We start from the raw sequence: 23,098 nt of genomic DNA on the forward strand, positions 1-23,098 counted from the left end.
ACCAGTTCCAGAAACAGTTCCAGATGTGATATGGAACCCATTCCGGTTCCTCAATGTTTAAATCCGGTTCCGTATCCAAAACCCAAACACAGAGAGCCATGTCTGCTGATGAATTGAGTACAATGGACCACAATGGAAACCTTTTACAGATTAACTCTTGAGAGCGTAAAATGAAAATTAGTTTTCAATTCACACTCTCAAGAGTTACATTATTATAAACATCTGCATTACTTAATTAAATAATTGATCTTTAATAAAATCTTGATCCAACGTTTGCCTGTTGGAAACAACACGATATTCTAAGTCTTGGGTCTGAGAGGCTAAATGTCATCAAACGGTGGCTCTGTGGCTCAAATGCTGAATAAATAATGGACCTTGATATGAAAAGGGTTGAAAACCACTGTTATATGTTACTATTATGATGACTACATGTATGTTGTGTGATCTGTGCATGTCTGCACAGTATCCTAGGTACCGTGCATGTATGTATGGATGCTCTATGCAATGTATTGTATTTGGAGTCCACCTCCAAAACCTGCAGATGTACTGCTAGTTATTTCAGTATTAACATGCTTTACCACAGAGCTTGCTTATACTAACCTTTTATTCATTAAGTTACGGATTGCAGCTTTAACAGTGTTGACTGTGCTATAGTTCCTACGACAGTCCAGTGTTATAACATACTCATTCAAATACACATGGAATTGGAGACATGCACCATGCTATGCATTGTCATTGAGGCTGGTGCCCTCTGCTGGTGGAAGCAGGGTATAGCACTGCAGATATTTTATGTAAGCTGGCTATATAACCTTTACATAATGCGTCTTATAATCGCCTCAAAGAGCAACAATGGGTCAACTTTATGTTGTGAGTTTGAAGGAATGAAATAGAGGAACTATGAATGATGGGACACATGAAACATAACCAGACATTATGCAACTATAATTAGACTCCAGACAGAGGTGGTCATGACTCTGGATTTCTAAAACTTTAAACACATTTCAGAATGTCATACAACTAAGTATACAGAGCTAGTTCACGTGGTTAAGCAGTGCTTGAATTAACCCATTTAGGGCGGGAACCCCTATTTGTAACTATACCTTTCAGGACGGAAACCCCTTTTGGGGTTCTTGTTGCCATGTACAGTATATAGCAACATATATTTTTTGAATAAATATTTGAAGTTTTTCAGTAAACTTAGGTCAGGATTTACTAGGGGCCTCGGTAGGAGGCCAGGCTCTTCTCTCCTCCACAATAAAAGCTCCATCAACACGTCCACTCGCTGAATGTAAATTCACCAGAACAATCACCATGTCCTTTATTCACACACAGAGCGCTTTGAGACTAATCTGACTTAAGTCAAGCCCAAACCCAGTCCTTTGTGTTGTTCATATAGAGCAGTGGTTTTCAACCTTTTTCATGCCAAGGACCCCTAAATTGATATACATTTGGCCGCGGACCGCCATCTGAAAAAGTTGTGCCAGGGACCCCCAGAAGCAAAGATTTGAGTTAAAAATGTTCGCTTTAAAAAATATATATGTTTAAAGATTTGCACACATTTTCACGATTTTTCAAAAATAGCAGATCTACAAGCTCATAGTGCGGCACTCTGTGCCGCACTATGAGCTTGTAGATCTGCTATTTTTGAATAGCCAAAGCTAAGTGGATAAAATGTTTGTGACACTATGGTAACACATTTTGCTGGGGACCCCCTGGTAACCCCTCAAGGACCACTGGTGGTCCCCGGACCACTGGTTGAGAACCACTGCCCTAGACCATGCGGTGGTGGACAGTACTTTACCACTGCGACACCGGAGTACAATTACTTGTGTTATGATGATGTAATGATTTACCTCCTCAGCGTTTCACGTTTCATGTGTGTTCTTTTATCTGTCTGTTTTCTTACATGTCATCATGATGTGAGTGTGGGGATCTCATTTTAAATAAGCCTTTGTGCTTTTATGAGCGATGCAATTTAGAGGACCTTGTATTGTGAACTGTGCTTCCATGTGATTTTTCCATGTCTTTCTTAAACTTCAATCAATCATGTGCACATTTAAAATGCACATGGACTTTGATATCAGTCACAGCAGCTCAACAGAGAAGTGACGATCTTTTTCTCTCTCTCTCTCTCTCTCTCTCTCTCTCTCTCTCTCTCTCTCTCTCTCTCTCTCTCTCTCTCTCTCTCTCTCTCTCTCTCTCTCTCTCTCTCAGGCTACAATCATCCCAGCCTCCTGCAAGTAATGCAAGATCCCAGCAATCTGGTATGTTATCATTTTCTCCCCCTAAAACACCTTCAGAGTCATTATTTATAGCAAGAGAAGCTTGTCCAATTCCACTTGTACTCAGTCAACCGGGAGAGTGTGTGTGTGTGTGTGTGTGTGTGTGTGTGTGTGTGTGTGTGTGTGTGTGTGTGTGTGTGTGTGTGTGTGTGTGTGTGTGTGTGTGTGTGTGTGTGTGTGTGTGTGTGTGTGTGTGTGTGTGTGTGTGTGTGTGTGTGTGTGTGTGTGTGTGTGCGCGCGTGCGTGAGCTTGTGTCTGCTACATGCTTCAGCTGCATGCAGGTAGTGAAGCAATGCACAGATCAGAATCAAGTCACCGCCCATGTATGACAGTCATGCAGATAGAACGTCTTTCATAACTATAATTATGTTCTTATTATGTATTTATGTATGTTTTTTTTTTCCACTGTTCTCTCTCACTGTCTGTGTTTTTTGTGTGTTTTTCTTTCAGAGTGCTTTCGTGAATCGGCCAGCTCTTGGCATCATGCCACCTGAAAGTTTTCCAGACAAACTCTCAGAAAGTCTTATGTCGGTCAGTACAACACACACACGCACACACACACACGCACACACACACGCACACACACACACACACACACACGCACGCGCGTTAATGCACACACACACACACACACACACACACACACACACACACACACACACACACACACACACACACACACACACACACACACACACACACACACACACACACGTGCACGCACGGACGCGACCTTTGTTATAGCCCCCAAATATATATATTTTTTAAAAGATTTATTTGGGGGCTTTTATGCCTTATAGACAGGACAGTAGACTGACAGGATAATGGGGAGAGAGAGATGGGGAGTAGCCTCGGAAACCCATGCAGCAACGGCCATCGGGATCGGGACTCAAACCCGCGACACGCTGTCAGGCTACACTGAGCCTAGGAGGAACTGGAGGAAACGGATCCAACATTTGGAACCGTTTCCGGAACCGGTTTTATCTTCACTGTCAGGGCTGGTTATGTGGAACTTCACGTCTGCTATTACAATCACAATATCTGTGGTTCTCAAACTTTTTAACAGTCAAGGACCGCCATAACTCTGAGAGCATACAACAGGTCCATTTGGTCTGTAACTCTTACAGACACATAAGGGTCCATTTGGTTCCTAACTATCTATCATTTAGGTCCCCCCAAGGACCCCTGGGGGCCCGCGGACCCCACTTTGAGAACCAATGGTATAACGAATAGCAAAGGACTTGTTATCATAGCTGTTAGAGGGTGCATATTGCACATTGGGTTTTAAGGCAACCGTAATCTTTGTCTCACAGACACAAAATGGCTCACTCCCTTCCTCCATTCCTCCTTCCTCCTCTCCTCTCTGTTGTCCTCTCCTCCTCCTCTCCTTCCTCCTCTCCTCTCTGTTCTCCTCTCCTCCTCCTCTCCTTCCTCCTCTCCTCTCTGTTGTCCTCTCCTCCTCCTCTCCTCCAGGTGGCTCCCAATGGGATGAGTCGGGTCCAGACCATGGCCTGTGGCTCCTGCTCCAACGAGAACGCCTACAAAGCCATCTTCATCTGGTACAGGGTGAGTACATCTTCATCTTCATCTGGTACAGGGTGAGTAGAAGCAGTGGTGGGAAAAAGTACTCACATTTTTTTTCTTTTTTTTTTCTCCTTATAGTTATTGTGTATGTGATGTCTATCTGCTCTGTTTTTGTTTGATTATTTATAGGCATTCTATTAACAGAGCCTTACTATTGAAAATGCCAATAAATATATTAATTTAAAAAAAAAATCATTTGATTAAAATGTGACTTAAACTAAGTCAAAATGTTCTGCCAAAATGAACACTGGTTGAGCGGACAAAGCCATTTTCATCTGGTTTAGGGTGCATATAAATATGTTGACAGCACTACACACATCAAATTGAGTTCCAGGTGTCATAAACAGTAATTCTCCTTTTACTGATGTTTTAATCCATGTAAACACAAAACAGGCAAAAGCTACAGGACCTCATCACAGTCCAGAGACAGTGACATTTCTTTGATTTTGATTCAAATTCCTCCATAACATTGTTTTCATTTCCTGAACCTAGCCGGCAAGCTTACTCTGTGCACAGCGAACATCTGTTTAATGTCATGAGAGGAAGTACCTTGAAGTATTTATGTTTTGTTGTAGAACAAGGAACGAGGGCATGGTGAACCGACTGAATTAGAGTTGGACTCCTGCATGACCAACCAGGTGAGTTGCATGCTTCACTGAGCCATGACACACACACACACACACACACACACACACACACACACACACACACACACACACACACGCAATCGCACACGCAATCGCACACGCACGTGCGTGCACGCACGCACACGCGCTCGCGCATGCAAGTCATGGGTCTCAGAGACCCGCCTGGTCTGTTTGATCGACATGTCTGGCCCATGTACGTCAAACACAAGAACATCACACTGGGACCCCCAGGGGACCTTGGGGGGATACCAGGGGGTCCCCAGCAAAAGTAGTTAATAGGAACTAGGGTCACCTAGTTCGGAGGTAGCAGTTCCAGCAGTGAGCCCCAGACTTCCCCTTCCTCTGCCTGGGGGGTCCTGAGGTGTTCCCAGGCCAGTGTGGAGATAGTGGCCCTCATTTATCAACGCAGTGCAGCCCAAATAATGGGCGTACGGCGAGATCACCGCACCTTTCGGCATTTATCAATATATCCTGACGTGGGCTTCATCCTACCTTATGCTGAAATCTCACGTCTGGTAGAGACCAGTTGTTGACTTTGGCTGTTTATTCCATTCTAGACCTGCAGAGCAGTATTGTCTGACTGTCTGACAGGCATCTGGACACATAATCTACACTAATAAATAATCCCTAATAAATAATCCCTTTGAAAATATAACATTTTATAAAGTAATTTAAACAAACTGCTTTAACAGTCATTCCGATAAGATTGTAGATCTGGCTGCATTGAAAATAGCAGATGTAGATCTGCTATTTTCAAAACATACGAGCGCTTTTGCGTCGGGAGTCCCGCGGTCGGGACTCCCGACCATCTTTTCATGGACAGTGAGGTCTACAAACTTACAGTAGCTTGTCCTATGGTATGGAGTTATGTCATAGAGAGTTATGAAGACTACAACTTGGCTGGGTCTCACGGGAATATCCTATATGACTGCTTGTGCACTGCTCGGTATGGGTTCAATAAATTAATATACAAAACGTATTCCATTCATGGCGATGTGATTGGTATCATAATATGTCATTCATGTAGGCTACAAGCCTACGTGACAAAAGATTGTACCGCTACGGTACGGATTACAATACATGAAAAACACAGCTGGGCGTGTGTGTGTGTGTGTGTGTGTGTGTGTGTGTGTGTGTGTGTGTGTGTGTGTGTGTGTGTGTGTGTGTGTGTGTGTGTGTGTGTGTGTGTGTGTGTGTGTGTGTGTGTGTGTGTGTGTGTGTGTGTGTGTGAGAGAGGGGCGTGTGCGTGTGTGGCGAGGCAGGCGGGGGAAACTCTTTCTTATTGGCTTTTGATGTCTTTGGTCGTATTCTGGTTCTTCTTCATCTCGTAAAATCGGGGCGTTTTGAGAATATTTAAGGGCGTGTTATTTAAATGACGCTAGGTTTCAGCCGTGACATTTATCAAGGCTGGGACCAAATGTACGCTCGGATCAGCTGTGTAGGATGCGTTGATAAATGTGACTTCGATGTTGGTGTACGGCCGAATATATGGAAAAATATACGCCGGTTTATACGCTGCGTTGATAAATGAGGGCCAGTAATCCCACCACCTGGTCTTCGGTCTGCCCTGTGGAACTCCTCCCTCCCAGCCATATGCTTGCCTGGGCGCCGGTGGCCTTAGTACCGTGTGTTAGTACAAATTGGCGACGCCCCCTTGGCCTGTGACGTGTGCGGAACTGCCTCTCACATGACCCGACAGTCCCAACGTTGACTGTTCAAATCCCATTCCCTACGCACGTTTTTTTTCCCCTGACGCAATTAATCTAAAATCTAAAAAGTGGGGTCCGGGGACCCCCAGGGGACCTTGGGGGGATACCAGGGGGTCCCCAGCAAAAGTAGTTAATATAGCTTCACAATCAAATCTCAACAATGTTTGGAAAATCTTGAATAATTTTTAGGCACAATATATTTTGAGATGGGGGTCCCTGGCACAATATATTTTGAGATGGGGGTCCCTGGCACAATATATTTTGAGATGGGGGTCCGCGGCCAAACACATATAATGAAAGTTGCAGATGCATTGAGAGCTGTTGTTTTTCTTTTTTTACGTCGTCGTCACTGTGAATGAGGGTAACTAACCTCAGTGCCTTTAGAGCTTAAATAACAGTTTGAAATGAAAAGAAAAAAGGATATAGAGCTGCTCATCCTCATCCCAGGCGATTCAACACTTCATATGAATATATACATAAATCTATATCATTGTCTGTCTCTCTCTATTCCAGGGTCCAGGTTGCCCTGAGCTCAGTATTCTCTCCTTCATGGGGGGCTTCCATGGCAGAACACTGGGTGAGTCTGTGTGTCTGTCTGTCTGTCTGTCTGTCTGTCTGTCTGTCTGTCTGTCTCTCACCATTCTATAATCTGGAAAGACCAATGGCTTCATTGAGTCGTTCTCAAAAAAAAATGTAAGAACCCCCATAACTCAGAGAGTGTACAAATGGACCATTTGTACACTCTCTGAGTTACAGACCTCCAAGGGTCCATTAGGAACCCTCTCAATGTCGGACCCCACTTTGAGAAACCACTGGAATGCTTTCCAGTTTGTCAGTTTAGAGTCCTGTAAGGCCAGGTGCTAAACACCAGTTTAACACCGGTCCTAAACACACTCCTGTTTTCTTACTTAAAACTTGAGTGCCCTACCGGAACCGCTGCCAGTCATCACATTATTGTCTTAGGAATGCGACAAAAAATATATATATATCCATGAATTCAAGTCTCCATGGGGTGACTGACTAATCTTTAACACTATTACAGAACAAACACCCTATAGCAATGAGTTCTATGAGAACATAGAGCTATTTAACACTCATTTTAACTAAATCATATCACTTACCCTACCTTTAAGCCAATGCTTGGTGCTACCTTTAAGACAATGCTTGGTGCTACCTTTAAGCCAATGCTTGGTGCTACCTTTAAGCCAATGCTTGGTGCTACCTTTAAGCCAATGCTTGGTGCTACCTTTAAGCCAATGCTTGGTGCTACCTTTAAGACAATGCTTGGTGCCCGTGCAGGTTGTCTGGCTACCACTCACTCCAAGGCCATCCACAAGGTGGACATCCCGTCCTTCGACTGGCCCAGCGCACCCTTCCCCCAGATGAAGTACCCTCTGGAGGAGCACGCACGGGAGAACGCACAGGAGGAGGCGCGCTGCCTGGAGGAGGTGTGTGTGTGTGTGTGTGTGTGTGTGTGTGTGTGTGTGTGTGTGTGTGTGTGTGCAGTTGTGATAAAAGTACACAAATGTTTTACTTAAATAATAGTATCGATACTGCAATGTATTGGCATCAAAATGTACTTAAAGTACCAGAAGTAGAAAGTTCTCATTATGCAGAATGTCACATTTCACAAGTGTGTGTGTGTGTGTGTGTGTGTGTGTGTGTGTGTGTGTGTGTGTGTGTGTGTGTGTGTGTGTGTGTGTGTGTGTGTGTGTGTGTGTGTGTGTGTGTGTGTGTGTGTGTGTGTGTGTGTGTGTGTGTGTGTGTGTGTGTGTGTGTGTGTGTAATGGACATTGTAAAGCACTATGGATGAAAAAGGGCTATATAAATGCATTACAGTGTATATATTGTCTTCTCTTACATAATGAAATGAAATATTCTGTGTGTGTGTGTGTGTGTGTGTGCGTGTGAGACAGACGGAGGATATTATCGTGAAGTGGAGACAGAAGGGGAAACCTGTGGCAGGAATCATCATCGAGCCCATCCAGGCCGAGGGAGGAGACAACCACGCCAGTCCCAACTTCTTCAAGGGCATCCGTGAGATCGCCGCCAAGGTAATAAAACCACCATGACCTCCGTCATGTAGAGGGCGGGGCTTCACCATGACCTCCGTCATGTAGAGGGCGGGGCTTCCATTCAATGTAAATACACTTCATCTAATGGGATTTATTTCAAATGCCTTATGGAAGCTTTTTGGGGGAAAATTGTAAAGTGGACAAATAGAGCACCGAAGTCCTGACGTGACTCGTTCATCCCCAGGTTTGCGGAAGTAATTTCTCTATGGAGAATAACATTGGGTCATCTTAGAATCGTCTCATATAAGAATTGTGGTCCAAAAATAAACACCGCGTGTCGGCGTTATTGTCAGGGAGGAGGTTCTGTATCGTTTATGATAGTCAGTCACTTATATTTGATACAGTCTGTTTCTGGCGAAAATGTAACTAATTCGGCGGAAGTAACATTAGCGTTTTCTCACCGTCAGTTGATGCTTCATATCCATAAGAGTCAACACGCCGGGGTCATGTGTTTATTTTTGGAACACAGTTCTTATTTGACGCGATATTAAATACGTCTATGGGATTCAGAACGGGGGTGGAAAACTGCGAACCAGGTAGACAAACAAAGGATGTGTAAATGACGTCAGACTTCGGCGGTCTATTGAAGAAACTATTTATTTGTGTAGAAATCCGCACAGCGTTTAATGCACATGGGGACAATACTCATTAAGCCTTTTAGAACGGAAATGTATTACATTACATTACATTACATTACATTACATTACAGTCATTTAGCAGACGCTTTTATCCAAAGCCACTCACAATAAGTGCATTCAACATAGGTAGGGAACAAAACTACTAATCACCAGAAGTCTTTAAGTGCATTTTCTTCTAAAACAAGCAACTAAGAGTATACTTAGCGCTGAGGTAAAAGTGACATATATCAGCTTCCTACTTTCTTAAACAGATGAGACACATACTGTACAGTAGGAAAATCAAATGAGCAAGAGCTAAAACAAATAAGTGTATCAAATTCAGTTTCAAATTTAAAGCATGTAGAGCAGACTCCAGATTTGGTGTGAGAAGATTCGATAAGATTCGATTTTTTGAACAAATCTGAATTACTGGCTTTGTGGTTCAAATAAATGTAACAGGTTGTCGAGACAGGTTACACGTTACCAAGGGCGCCGATACTGCGGGTGCTTCGGGGCTAAAGCACCCAGGGGAAATGAAGAGCACCCATAACAAACTCATCACAAAAAAAGAAAAAGAAAAAACCACCGACATCTTCACTTCATGGAGTACATTTGTTACCTAAAAAGGTAACAAACCCGGAAAATAACATAACATTTTCTTGCGCACGCGGACTAGCCGCGCATGCACGCGCGCTAGGGCTTTCACCAACTAGTCGACTAGTCGACTAGTATAACCACTAGTATAACCACTAGTTGTTTTTTTTTTTTTTTTTTTAATGCCATAGTAATGTAGCCTGGTAAACCCTCCCTCCGGAAATCTCAATTCCATTTCATTTCAGGAGTGAGTCTGGCCTGATCCGCCTGTCTGCAATATTGGCTGTGCTGGAGTTGGGCGGGAGTAATACCGTTGACTGACAACCCCTTCAGCCAATGATAATTTTTCCCCTTCAGCCAATCAGCAGTTCACCAGTCTTAATGTGACGCGACGGGACTTTTGAGACAGCCATACCCAAAATGGGTTGCCTTTTTCGGGTACAATGGTGTCACTGCCCGCCCCTACCGGTTCTCTAATTTTTTTTTTTTAAATAGGCTTTGTCATGATTAATTGACCACATATATGAAGTTAAACAACTAAATTCTATCCAAACGATATCTTATAAGTAAATTCCGTGCCTCAAAATAGAAGTTAGAGAGCTTTTTGAAGTAAAAAAATAGCGGAGAATTGGCCGCACAAGAAAAAGATGGCTGCCGTTCGTGTTTTGGGCTCACTCGAACTCGCCGACGACGACGACGCTGATAGGCCCGGCCGTTTGGCATACAGAGCCAATATTGCAGAAAGGCGGATCATGCCAGACTCACTCCTGAAATGAAATGGAATTGAGATTTCCGGAGGGAGGGTTTACCAGGCTAATAGTAATGGCCCATCTTACTATTATTATTATCCTCCTGACTTTATTTTGCATCAAAAGGGGGTCAAAAGTATGCCCAATAAAAGCCTATTATTGGGCAATGGGGATCCTTGGAGACGCTGCTGTGGTGCTGTGCTGCTGTGCCAGAAGCGCTTCCCTTAAAACGCCATAAAAATAAGGGCAGGAGGATAATAATAATAGTAATATAGTAGTAGGATGGCATTAAAACAATGCCCCCCCCTAAAAAAATAAAAATAAATAAAAATGTTTTATGTAAATTTCGACTAGTCGACTAGTCGACTAATCGACTACCACTGGGTCAAATTAGTCGACCTGTAAAAATCTATAGTTGTGAAAGCCCTAACGCGCACGTGGACACAAATCGGCGCCCCTGCACGTTACTATTGGTAGAGTAGACATTATAGTAGTCGTTCTCAAAACATTATATGTTAAGGAATAAGGACCCCCAAATTGATATTCATTAGACCCCCATTTGAAGAAAAAAATAATTGTTAAATAGTTGTTAAATTGTTGTTAAATACATTTTTATTTAACAGCAAATCTAAATGTTTCACCTTCTACATCCTTTTCTTCTCTGTGTGTTTAAACCCCCCCCCCCTCCCCTCCCCCCCCCAGCATGGCGCTGCGTTCCTCGTAGATGAGGTCCAGACAGGAGGCGGAGCTACGGGGAAGTTCTGGGCCCACGAGCACTGGGGCCTGGACGACCCCGCAGACATCGTGTCCTTCAGCAAGAAGCTCCTCACCGGAGGATTCTACATGAAGAACGAGCTGCAGTCTGAGAAGGTTCATAACACACTGCATACTATAACATACTGCATACTGCATACACACACTGCATACATACATATGTGTGTGTGTGTGTGTGTGTGTGTGTGTGTGTGTGTGTGTGTGTGTGTGTGTGTGTGTGCGTGTGCGTGTGTGTGCGCGTGTGTGTGTGTGTGTGTGTGTGTGTGTGTGCGTGTGTTTGTGTGAGTGAGTGAGTGAGTGCAATCCGAAGTTGCACAGACTTTGTTTTACTCTGCCCTATATCAGCTTGTTATGGACACACCTGCATGTGATGCTATTGGTTCTAAAAAAAACACATGCTTGGAGCGCACATGATAACAAAAACACAAATGACCCTCTTCTCTACACCTGCAGACCCTTGAGGTGTCACTAAAGACTCGTGTCATTGTTCCCCGTGCAGGCCTACCGTATCTTCAACACGTGGATGGGCGACCCGTCCAAGAACCTGTACCTGTGTGAGGTTCTCAACGTCATCCGCCGGGAGAACCTCCTGGACGAAGTGACGCGCTCAGGACACGCCTTACTGAACGGACTGACCGAGCTGCAGGTTTGTGACCGAGAAAAAATAATCGACGTACGGCTAAGACTCTGTGAGGATAAAGGTAGCTCTACGACCCGACTTCATTCGACTGTCATTCTGTAGTAGTCTGTAGTAGTCTGTTTGGTGGAGAGCTAATGTAACACAATAAAGTCCAGGACTTATTTCCATTGTGGTCCTCATACCCACAGCAATAGATGTCCTACACATTAAATAAACACATTTACAAGACAAGCAATTACACATAGTACACAAAAGAAAAGAAAAAGAAAAAGAAAACGCCTGCACTACATAAACTATACTACAATACTACCTATCCTATACGGGAACCTTTTCCAGTAACCAGGTTCCTTGTTAAGTGTATAAATGACCTCAAGTTCCATGTCAATTTAACAGAGGTTTCCAGGCTGTTCCATTGGGTAGAACTAGAATGTGAAAGAGCCCTTTCCCACTAAAACTTTAAATGTGGTGTGTGTGTGTGTGTGTGTGTGTGTGTGTGTGTGTGTGTGTGTGTGTGTGTGTGTGCGTGTGTGCGTGTGTGCGTGTGTGCGTGTGTGCGTGCGTGCGTGTGTGCGTGTGTGTGTGTGTGTGTGTGTGTGTGTGTGTGTGTGTGTGTGTGTGTGTGTGTGTGTGTGTGTGTGTGTGTGTGTGCGCGTGTGTGCGTGCGCTCGCGCGCGTCTTTCTATAAGAGATGAATAAAAGGTGTGCTCTGTGGGTCTTTCTATAAGAGATGAATAAAAGGTGTGCTCTGTGGGTCTTTCTATAAGAGATGACTAAAAGGTGTGCTCTGTGGGTCTTCACTCTGCAGAACCAGTACCCGTTGATCCTGAGCAGAGCCAGGGGTCAGGGGACCTTCTGTGCCATCACTGTCTGTAACGAAGGAACCAGGAACAAACTGATCCAGATGACCAGGAACAAGGGTGAGAGAGAGATATAACTTAAACCCAGGATATATGCAAGCATAATGAGACACTTATTTACAATATGGTCTCGTAACATAAATATAAAATAAGTAGTCCAATAACATGGCATGTAGCACAACAACAAGAGAACTCAAGGAGACGCCTCATTCTATTTGTAAGAACTTTAAATGTCCTGTAAGATAGACATCTACAGACATTACAACGTAGTCCAGGGCCGGACTGGGACCAAAATTCAGCCCTGGCATTTTGGTCCGAACCGGCCCACCACCCCCCGGGCCGTTTTGTCAACGGGGGGGGGGGGTTCACTGTTTCAGCCCAGCCCTGCACATGAACTCTGCAGCCAAATGGCCAGTCCGCCCCTGACGTTGTCCAATAAAATGGCGTAGCACCAATACATTACGTAACACGCAGCAAGTCACATGAACTCACAAACATTTTATGTGAACATTTTTAACTCCGATCTGTGCTTCTGGGGGGTCCCTGGAACAACGTATTTTGAGATGGGGGTCAGAGGCCAAATACATATCATTTTGGGGGGTCCTTGACATGGAAAAGTTGGAGCACCACTGATATAGCAACATACTGTTAGGATTTAGAATACATTTTTAGATATGTATTTGGCCGTGGACCCTCATCACAAAATGTTTTGTTCCAGGGAGGACCCCCCAGAAGCAAAGATTTGAGTTACAAAACATATATTCAAAGATTTGCACAAATTTTCAAGATAAAAAAAAAAAATAGCAGATATACAAGCTCATAGTGTATGAGCTTGTATATCTGCTATTTTTGAATAGCCAAAGAAATCTAAAATGACACAGATGCGTTCCCGGATTGAATGGATTAACTCATTTAGTGCCACTGGACGTAAAATACGTCAGAAAAAAAAATTCAGAACCCAAGATATGATGATTTGAAAATGTTCTGCTCCATTCACTTCTTGTTTAACTTCTTACTGAAAAAGGCTGTATCTCGGCTCCTAAGCACTTTTTTTTTTACAATGAATTTTGGCTGTGGCACTGAATGAGTTAAGACAAATGTTCTTCTGCTCCAAATTCATGGACAACTGGGTTGGAACTGAGCTTGAAAAAGAATAAAGTCTGCACACTGGTAGTTGCAAAAAGCTCCAGAATGTATTACCAGTGTGCAGACTTTATTCTTTTTCATTATACTTTGTTTGTCTAAGCACCTGGGCCTACCTTTTTCATTATACTTTGTTTGTCTAAGCACCTGGGCCTACCTTTTTCATTATACTTTGTTTGTCTAAGCACCTGGGCCTACCTTTTTCATTATACTTTGTTTGTCTAAGCACCTTTTTCATTGGAACTGAGCTTCTCTCTAATGGCAGTGAGGCGTACAGTAATGTTTAATTGTGTGTGGATTTAAAAAAAACATACCAGATCTACAAGCTCATAAATAAAAATAAAAAATAAATGTTTTTCTTTTTTTTTGTTGACAGAAACAATACAAAAAACAATGTATCGAGTGCTTGGATCCAATAAAACATATATTTTGTTTGTTTTTGTAACTTGATAAATTGTTTTTGTATTGTCCCTGTCAAATAAACATAAAAATAAATAAAAAGTATTTTAATATTTTTATTATTTTTATTCGAATATTAATTTTCATATTCGAATATACATATTTTCCCCATATTCGAGGAATATTCGAAATTCGAATATTAATGAATATCTTCCCTTCAGGTGCTCTGCTGGGAGGCTGCGGCGACACGTCCATCCGCTTCCGTCCGTCGCTGGTCTTCAAGGAGCATCACGTCCACATGTTCCTCAACATCTTCAGCGACGTGCTGGCCCGCATGAAGTAGTTCTGTCTGAAGTTCTGACCCCCAACAACCAACCAACAAACTCCCCCCGCAAAAAACCCCAGCGGAAACCCCCCACCCCCCCCCCCCACGCCAGATCCAGTACCGACCAGTCTAGTGCACCCAATGAGCACAATCTGCACAAGAACACACACACACACACACACACACACACACACACACACACACACACACACACACACACACACACACACACACACACGCGCCAGTATATGTATAAATATTAAGAACCATGGACACCTTTTATCAGGAAAACATGCACTGCTCTCTCTCTCTCTCTCTCTCTCTCTCTCTCTCTCTCTCTCTCTCTCTCTCTCTCTCTCTCTCTCGCTCTCTCTCTCTCTCTCTCTCTCTCTCGCTCTCTCTCTCTCTCTCTCTCTCTCTCTCTCCTATAGCCAGAAATGACAATGATAAACACAGAGATCAACCTCTTTTTCCTCCTTCCATCCTCTCTCTCATAATACTGTATGTGATGAAGTCATAATTATCTCCTTTGATAATCAAGGCAGCAAGTTTTGGAAAAAAACGTGACCATAACACTAATAAGCCCCAGACCTCATTAGGAATCTCGCCACATTATTTTTTTCTTTATTTTTCTTTGCTGTTGTTGTTGTTGTTGTTGATGTTGCAGAACCGATGATGTTGCTGTGAAATAACGTAGCTCTTTATTCCACTTATGATGATCATCGCTTATTATTATTATGAGGAGTCGTGCTCGCCCACATGTCTGATGTTCACTAACTCTCACTAAGCTGTTGGAGGCCATAACGTACACACTCTAATACCTGTTAGGACTTAGCAATAACATAGAGGAGTTCTTCTCACGTTTCAGCCTCCCTCCCTCCCGTCAGCGTGTCTCTCACGATGTAGCACCAGGTAGAAGAAGTGTTTTATACGTGTCACAATAACTCCTTTTCAAACTTGAACTTCAGTTCATTTAGGCGAGTGGACACCTGAAGTAGAAGTAGACGCTGAAGTGGTATAAATGTGACTTTAACCACATGAACCCTACACAGTCCCTGTGTTCTGGGAAGACGTTCGGAAAGAAAACAAAATAGACCATCTGCAAGCGACTAGCGCGGCTATTTTTGGGCGAAGATACTGTATAAAGGGCGGAGGAAAGACAGGAGGGGGGCCTTGTGGTGTTGTAGACCCTTTGGGGGCCGCGGTCAACGACGTATATAGGGTTTAAGTCAGGGGTCTTCTACGGGGGGTCCGGGACCCCTCACAGTTACCACAGGGGGGCCGCCAAATCTTTGTGTGATAGGATTTTTATTTTTTTTACATTAACCACTTGAACCCTAGCATCCCTTTTCTGAGGAGAACTTAAGCCAAAAATAGCAGATCTACAAGCTCACTGCGAGGCGTTGTGAGCTTGTAGATCGGCTATTTTTGGAAAAGAGGTATGGTACTGTAGAGGAAAAAACAGCAGACCATGTATAGAACAAAAGTCTTATCTGAAACACAATTTTATACAATATATTGGGGGGTCCCTGCTTCATCTCTCTCTCAGCTAGGGGGTCCTTGGCCTGAAAAATGTTGAAGACCCCTGTGTTAGAAAGTGGTTAAAAGCACAGCTTTTTGTCACCGGCGTGGGGAGAAGCGTCCTCTCCACGGTGTCACAGAACATATCTCTCATATAGTGTGTGAACAGAACACACAGCGTTACGCTTGAAACCCTCACGGTCGCTGATTCTCTTCTGCTCCATGTTAATGGGAATACAGCCGCTCTCACTGGCAGCGCACGGCCGCGCTCCAGATTGTATTTTTTTCCCCCCGCTCAGGGCAAGGAAAATAAATATATTTCATTGCGCATTCTTATTGAAATTCATCGACCGGTAGACGTCCTGCTGTGGCCCAGGCTTTGGCGAGGACAGTCACGCACAATAAAGCACGTGAGTGACCGCTTTTTTCCCGGTGGTGTTCCTTATAGTTAGCGTTAGCGTTAGCCACCTTTAATACGCACAACTGTTTTCCTGCTGTTCTGGCTCACAGTCAGTGGAACTGGTGGTGGTGGTTATAGGAGCTGTTAGTGGTTATAGGGACTGGTGGTGGTGGTTATAGGAGCTGTTAGTGGTTATAGGGACTGGTGGTAGTGGTTATAGGAGCTGTTAGTGGTTATAGGGACTGGTGGTAGTGGTTATAGGAGCTGGTGCTGATGAGACTATTCTGTGGATACAGAATAGCATCGGTCCAAGTCAGAGCACATGTTGGCAGTATAGTGACTCTGCATTTAACCTTTTTTAGACCAGGAACGCATCTGTGTCATTTCTTTTATTTCTTCGGCTATTCAAAAATAGCAGATATACAAGCTCATGGCGCTATGAGCTTGTAGATCTACAACCTTTTTTGAAAAAATCGTGAACATTTATGCAAATCTTTCAATATATACTTTAAAAAAATATATATATTCAAAGATTTGGACAGAGGATAAAAAAAAAAATAGCAGATCTACAAGCTCATAGCGCGGCACTCGGTGCCGCGCTATGAGCTTGTAGATCTGCTATTTTTGAATAGCCAAAGAAATCTTAACGTGATACAGATGCGTTCCCGGTCTCAATAGGTTAAAAAGAAGAAAAAAGAAAACGACTTGTTGGGTCTTGTTTGGCAGCCTTGAAGTATCTATCGCTCTCTAGTCTCTACAGAGGCTCCTGTTCACTCTCGACCCGGGCCTAGCGGCTATAGGTCTGATAGCATCGTTTAATCTCGTTGATCAAAAGCTCGTTCTGTCTCTCAGGAGATGAGACCCAACGTTAGAAACAGGGTTATCAATGGAAATCCAAATCTGTATATATGTACTGTTCGGCTGATTTCACAGCCTAGTATGTATGCGTCCTCGAGTCCCAACTATTAACAATTATACTTGTTATTATGCTTCTGTGTTTTCATGTTTTCGCTCCTCATTCTTTCTTCTTTTTTTTCCCCCCCTTTTTCTTTTTGTTTTAAGAACTTGACTTTTCAGCCTGAAATGTTTTATTGCCCTGAAACAATGTGATTTTTTTTTGTAAAGGACCATGAAAATGTTCTAGAATATAGTGCCTGCATGTTTCTTAAAATGCACCCTTTTTATTTTTGTTTCTCTTTCTCTCATTGCTCTAATGATGACCACCGCCATTTCTAGCCATGCTTTCATGTGACTTTCTGGGGTTTTTAACGCGTTCACCATGCCTGAACAACGGTTCGAAATCTCGCCATATGGTGCTTGTTCATGAACGCTGATTTAGTCTGTATACTGTACATTACTGTACTGTATACTGTATGTCAGTGGTTCTCAAACTTTTTCATGTCAAGGACCCACAAAATGAGTGTTTGGCCACAGACCCCCATCTAAAAATATTTTGTTCCAGGGACCCCCCCCAGAAGCAGCAGAGTTAAATATGTTTCGCTTAAAAAATATATATATATTCAAAGGTTTGAACACATTTTCACGATAAAAAAATAAATAGCCAAAGGTTAAAATGATTGTCATGCTATATTAACACATTTTGCTGAGGACCCCCAGGAACCCCCCCAAGGACACCTGGAGGTCCCCAGACCCCACTTTGAGAACCAATGCTGTATATTGGTCATTTGAAGCCTGTAGTGACATATAGCAGCCCATGGAACCGGGTCAACCTGGGCCAAAATGGCATTTGCCCTTTATTTTTGACTTCATGAATTGCCAGGACTTGTGAAATATTAGTTCACATAATTCCACACGTCGACGGTGCTGCTAAAACTGTGGTGACAGAGGTTACTATTGAAGTAAATAAAAACCCTATCATTATGCCCTTTAAACCTTGATGTTCAGGTGTTTTACGAACGCATTGCAAACCCCCTGTTCATATGAAGTGTCACCCAATAAGATTAGCATCATCATCATCAACCTAATCTCATTCTTCTTGCTAACATGAGTTGCGTACATAACCAGTAAACGTTTTGTTTACGTTCACGTTGAAAAAATTGACTCCCGTTGAAGCTTAACGTAAAAGTACAGTCTGTGTTGATTCTGTGCAGCGACACATGTGGGCCCATTTCTCACACATGAATTAAACCACGTTATGATAAACCCTATAGCGTCCGTATTGTGGATCAGATCGACAAGCTCACACGACGTGTCACGTGGCGGCGTGGTTGTGAGCTTGGCGATCGGCTGTTTTCAGCGAAAGCTTTTCCCCCCAATAACAGAAAACTGAAATTAACGCTAGTACTGAATAGAGCCCTGTGGGACTCCAGTCAACCATAGCGTTTAAGGGGTTAAACCTAGGCCTCCGCTTTAACCACGTTCAACCTGCTGTCCCTATATTTTGGAGCATGTCAATACAGTGAAATGGTAATAAAAAGAAAGAGATTAAAGTAAAATAGTTGAAAAATAGCCAATCTACAAGCTCACGACATGCCACATTGCGACGGCATTGTGAGCTTGTAAATCGTCTATTTTCACTATTTGTCGTATATGACAAACTATTATAGGGCTTAAGTGGTTAATTGTTAATTGAAATGTTAAGTCCAAGGCTTTAGTGCATGTTTGCAGTAACTGGCCCATGATGTTGAGCGTCCTCGTGCGTTTATTGTTAGGAGAAAGTTCCCATGGTTGATGTTATGTATAATGCATACAGTACAACACAAGGTAATATTGAACATTGTTTTGAATGCTGATCTTTTCAATGTTTCTTTCTGTGTCGTTGTGGTCACATTGAAATAGCAAGAGGTAGAGGTGATTCTGTGCATGTGTCTCCGATAGGCAGAGCATTATCCTGGTGGTAATATTAATACTATTAATAATGATAATAATCCTCATTAAGTGACCATGAGAGTACCATGTCTTATTACTGCGCCAATCAGTATTGTATAGAGAACTGTGTATGATTGATGACCTGTTTTAATATTTTAACAAGTAATGTTTGTTTGCACTGTTCTTGTGTGATATAAGAAGATGATTATTGATGTAATTATTACAGAAGGTTCTAATTATCATTGTCTATAAAGCATCCTATTCTATGTACCCTAAAAGAATAAACCTTAATGCAATTTTGAGTGAATGGTTTTGGTCTTTATTTGCTGCAAGGTTGATGGAGATTGCGTGTGCAGTGCATGCGTGTGCGTGTGTTTGCGCGCTCACGCGTGTGTGTATGTCAATCATTGATGTGATTATAGTTGTCATTAAAGGTAGGATATTGTGATTGTCTTTGGTTAAAATAAGTGTTAAATAGCTCTATATTCTGATAGTACTCATTGCTAGATAGAGTGTTTGTTCAGTAACACGCGTAACTCCAGCTCTTTAACAGAAAATGCATTTTCAGGTCAGGATACCAATTTTATCCAATAGAGAACTCACAATACAGATTAAACAAGTGAAATTGGAAGTGATTACATAAAGAAATGAGCAGGCAAAATTGGAACTGGAACACTATAAAATTGAAGCTGATAAATGGGTACTCTCTCTTGATTGGCTGAAATGTTGTCACCTACCTGAAAATGTATTTTCTGTTTATTAAAGAGCTGGAGAGACATGGAGACTCCTGTTACTGAACAAACACTCTATAGCAATGATTACTATCAGAATATAGTGCTTTAACCTTTTAACAACAAACAAAAATGTAACCAAAACATTTAACTTAACCTACCTAAAGAAAATACAGTTCCCTTTCTTTCAGTAACTACTGTTCTTTGGTAAAACTCTATGCACACCTGTCTAAAAAAATGCAAGCTTAAACCAGGGGTCCAGGGGTCTTCAGCGTGTTTTAGGTCAAGGACCCCTTAGCTGAGAGACAGACGAAGCAGGGACCCCCACCCCCCCCCCCCCCCAGGGACCCCCCACTACATATATATATTTTTTTAATTGTCTTGAATACTAATTTTTATAGTTCTATTTTTGTTAAATGAGCTATGAAATCACCCCCCCCCCCCAGTTTGCCCTGAAATGTCACCAGTAAAGCCTGTACTTCTCTGTACATGTACAAATGCAAAATATAAGGTGCTTACCCGCTTGCCCCAAATGTTAGCTAAGTGTCCGGAGTATTTGTGCAAAGTAAATAGTCCATAATTTTCAATAAAGAAGTGTTTTAATCAGTCTGTGGCCGAATGTTATCCCCCACCCCCTCGTTTGCCTACTGTAATTGGGTGTAATTCTAGTTTTCACCGGATGCGCTTTGTCACTACTACCCAATGGGAACTTCCGACAGAATCGGCCACAGACGGGATTAAAACACTTCTTTATTGTAAAATATGGACTAATACATTAAACAAGTACTCCGGACACCTAGATAACATTTGGGGCAAGCGGATAAAGCACCTTATATTTAGCATTTGTACATGTTCGGAGAAATACGGGTTTTTACTGCTGACATTCCAGGGAAAACTGGGGAGGTGGAGCTAAGACTCTCGTAGATACAAAAGTAAAAGTCAGACTCGATAAAATACATCCACGTCTTGATCTAAGGCTAGTCTTTGCTAATAATATGTTGGGTTCGTGCCAATGTGTGTTTTTTTTTATTATCAGATATTTACATAAATAAAAACAAGTTCCTATCAAAAAATGGGGGACCCCCTGCACTAACTCTCTCTGAGGACCCCTGCCTTAAACAGTAGGGTTCATTATGAGTAGGGTTGCGATGTAATGGCGCCCTCTATCTGTAACCTTCCCCTGCTACACCCGGCCACACCAAGCATGAGGTACATTTATACCCTGAATCATGACGTTGTGTTTTACACGTCGTTCAAATCATTGGTTCAAAGTGTGCTTTTTTTAGGGCACTAACTGAATTGTAATGTATTTTTAATAATGTATTCTGAATAATAGCAATAACAATATAATGTCCAATGGTCAAGATTCCAAGATTATTTTACCTTTGCTTCATAACAATAATACACCTTTTATAAACTATGTTAAAGTAATCAAATTGACGTTATTATTTAATTTTTCAGTATGTCACCTTTGAGTCATTATTTTAAACAAGTAAATACATATTACATTGTTTTTTGGGGGAATTATGTTCTAAATGTAATACAAGGGCAAATAACTACCCCTTGCTGTACATTGGAGGAGAGCAGCGTTGCCATGTCTGCTTTTTATAAGCGACTTTGGGCTTGTTTTTTTTCTGTAAAGTTGCTTTTATGCTGCCTTGCTGGTTGCGCCTTGTTTCTAAAGTGTAGTTGCTCATTTGGCCTTGTTTCCTAAATGTTGTTTTTAAACCAGTTGGTTCTCAAACATTTTCAAGTCAAGGCCCCACACATTAATGCAACATTGTGAGCTTGCAGATCTGCTATTTTCAAAAGATTTTTTCATACATTTTGTGAAATGGGACATTCTGCACAATGAGTACTTTTTTTTTTTTTTTTTGTACTTTAAGCACATCTTGATATCAATACTTTTGTACTTTTACTCAATTAATTTTTTTTATGTTTTACTTTTACTTGTAAGTAACAGAGTATCTCTACACTGCAGTATTGATACTTTTACTTAAGTAAAAAAAATAGACTTGCTTCTTTTGGGCTTGTTTTCGTCACGGACCCGGCTGCTTATCTGGCAACCTGTGGGTTGTAGAGAGGAGAGAGAGCTGCTCACAGAGAGAGTGTTATCAAACCACAGGACCTAGAGGTCTCTCTATCTCTCTCTCTCTCTCTCTCTACATAACTACTTTCTAGGTACATAATAGTAAATAAAGACACAGCTGATGGGGTTTGACACGTTCTGCAGTGTGGACGGGTCCGACCCGTTCTGGGTGAGTTACTATAGATCAGATGTAACTTTGTGTCCTCCTGCATGTTGTTATTGTGTCTGAGGGACAGAGCTAACTGTTAGCCTAGCCTCATGTAATCACCTGTATGTACTGTGACTGGGGCAGCCAGGGTTGCCAGGTTTGATAGATATATAGATATATATATATATTATATTACATCTAGTGGATGGATGCTCATTCAGTTTCATTGTTTAAACAGGGTAGAGGTCTTGTTGATCTGTTGCCTTGGCTTTTATAACAGCATGTGCTGCTGTTCTATAAGCCTGCTGTCAGCAGATCAAACACTGTTATAGAACATAGTGTGGGATCCATTCATTAGTAGAACCATGTTCAATACCAGGGCATTGTATGGACACAAACCTGACCATAGTACCCTAGAGAACATCAGATTAATAAGCTGTCTAGACTTCCAGCATATCAATGTATGATGAATTAAAAAGGGTTCAATTTAAGTGTACTGTAGAGCTACTAATCAAACATTAGGTCTTGTCTATCTAATGCTATACATTCTCTCATGTGTAGAACATGGTGTGATAATAGTATCAGTGCTGAGAACAGGCTCAGTGTTTCTGCTCTGATGCTGTGATTTAATAAGGGATTTTTATCCTAATGCCTACTCTCTACTGTCAGTGGTGGGAAAAGTGCTCAATTTTGTTTTACTCAAGTAAAAGTATCAATACTGCAGTGTAGAAATACTCTGTTACAAGTTAGGTATTCAAAATTTACTTGAGTAAAAGTACAAAAGTATTGGTATCAAAATGTACTTAAAGTACCAGAAGTAAAAGCACTCATTGTGCAGAATGTCCCATTTCACAAGTTCAAAATGTATGAAAAATCTTTTAAAAATAGCAGATCTACAAACTCACAGTGCGTTGCATCGCGACGCATTGTGAGCTTGTAGATCACTATTTTCAAATGGAAGAAATATATATATATATATATATAT

General features: G+C 42.1%; 3 protein-coding genes across 4 annotated transcripts in view; 2 read left to right on the forward strand and 1 right to left on the reverse strand.

Annotated features, from left to right (window-relative positions):
• The window catches only part of abat (4-aminobutyrate aminotransferase), a 65,285-nt gene extending 49,263 nt beyond the window's left edge, over positions 1-16,022 (forward strand). Inside the window, exons 6-16 of the mRNA XM_080446061.1 lie at positions 2,215-2,264; positions 2,733-2,813; positions 3,756-3,848; positions 4,442-4,504; positions 6,736-6,799; positions 7,522-7,670; positions 8,139-8,276; positions 10,960-11,127; positions 11,531-11,677; positions 12,477-12,588; positions 14,292-16,022. Of these exons, the coding sequence (XP_080302187.1) occupies positions 2,215-2,264; positions 2,733-2,813; positions 3,756-3,848; positions 4,442-4,504; positions 6,736-6,799; positions 7,522-7,670; positions 8,139-8,276; positions 10,960-11,127; positions 11,531-11,677; positions 12,477-12,588; positions 14,292-14,413 (1,187 nt within the window). The 3' untranslated portion in view covers positions 14,414-16,022. The remainder of the gene's footprint in view (positions 1-2,214; positions 2,265-2,732; positions 2,814-3,755; positions 3,849-4,441; positions 4,505-6,735; positions 6,800-7,521; positions 7,671-8,138; positions 8,277-10,959; positions 11,128-11,530; positions 11,678-12,476; positions 12,589-14,291) is intronic.
• The window catches only part of LOC308097978 (stonustoxin subunit beta-like), a gene marked incomplete at both ends in the record, with an annotated part of 149,034 nt that overhangs the window by 70,261 nt on the left and 55,675 nt on the right, over positions 1-23,098 (reverse strand). The window lies entirely within an intron of this gene.
• Positions 21,990-23,098, forward strand: part of LOC308097977 (multidrug resistance-associated protein 1-like) — an 85,221-nt gene continuing 84,112 nt past the window's right edge. For both annotated transcript variants that reach the window (XM_080446168.1, XM_080446169.1), the window contains exon 1: positions 21,990-22,134. In XM_080446168.1, the coding sequence (XP_080302294.1) occupies positions 22,087-22,134 (48 nt within the window). In that variant the 5' untranslated portion in view covers positions 21,990-22,086. The remainder of the gene's footprint in view (positions 22,135-23,098) is intronic.

The sequence above is a fragment of the Gymnoscopelus braueri genome (genome assembly GCF_963280865.1).
Source record: "Gymnoscopelus braueri genome assembly, chromosome: 13".
Classification (NCBI taxonomy): domain Eukaryota; kingdom Metazoa; phylum Chordata; class Actinopteri; order Myctophiformes; family Myctophidae; genus Gymnoscopelus; species Gymnoscopelus braueri.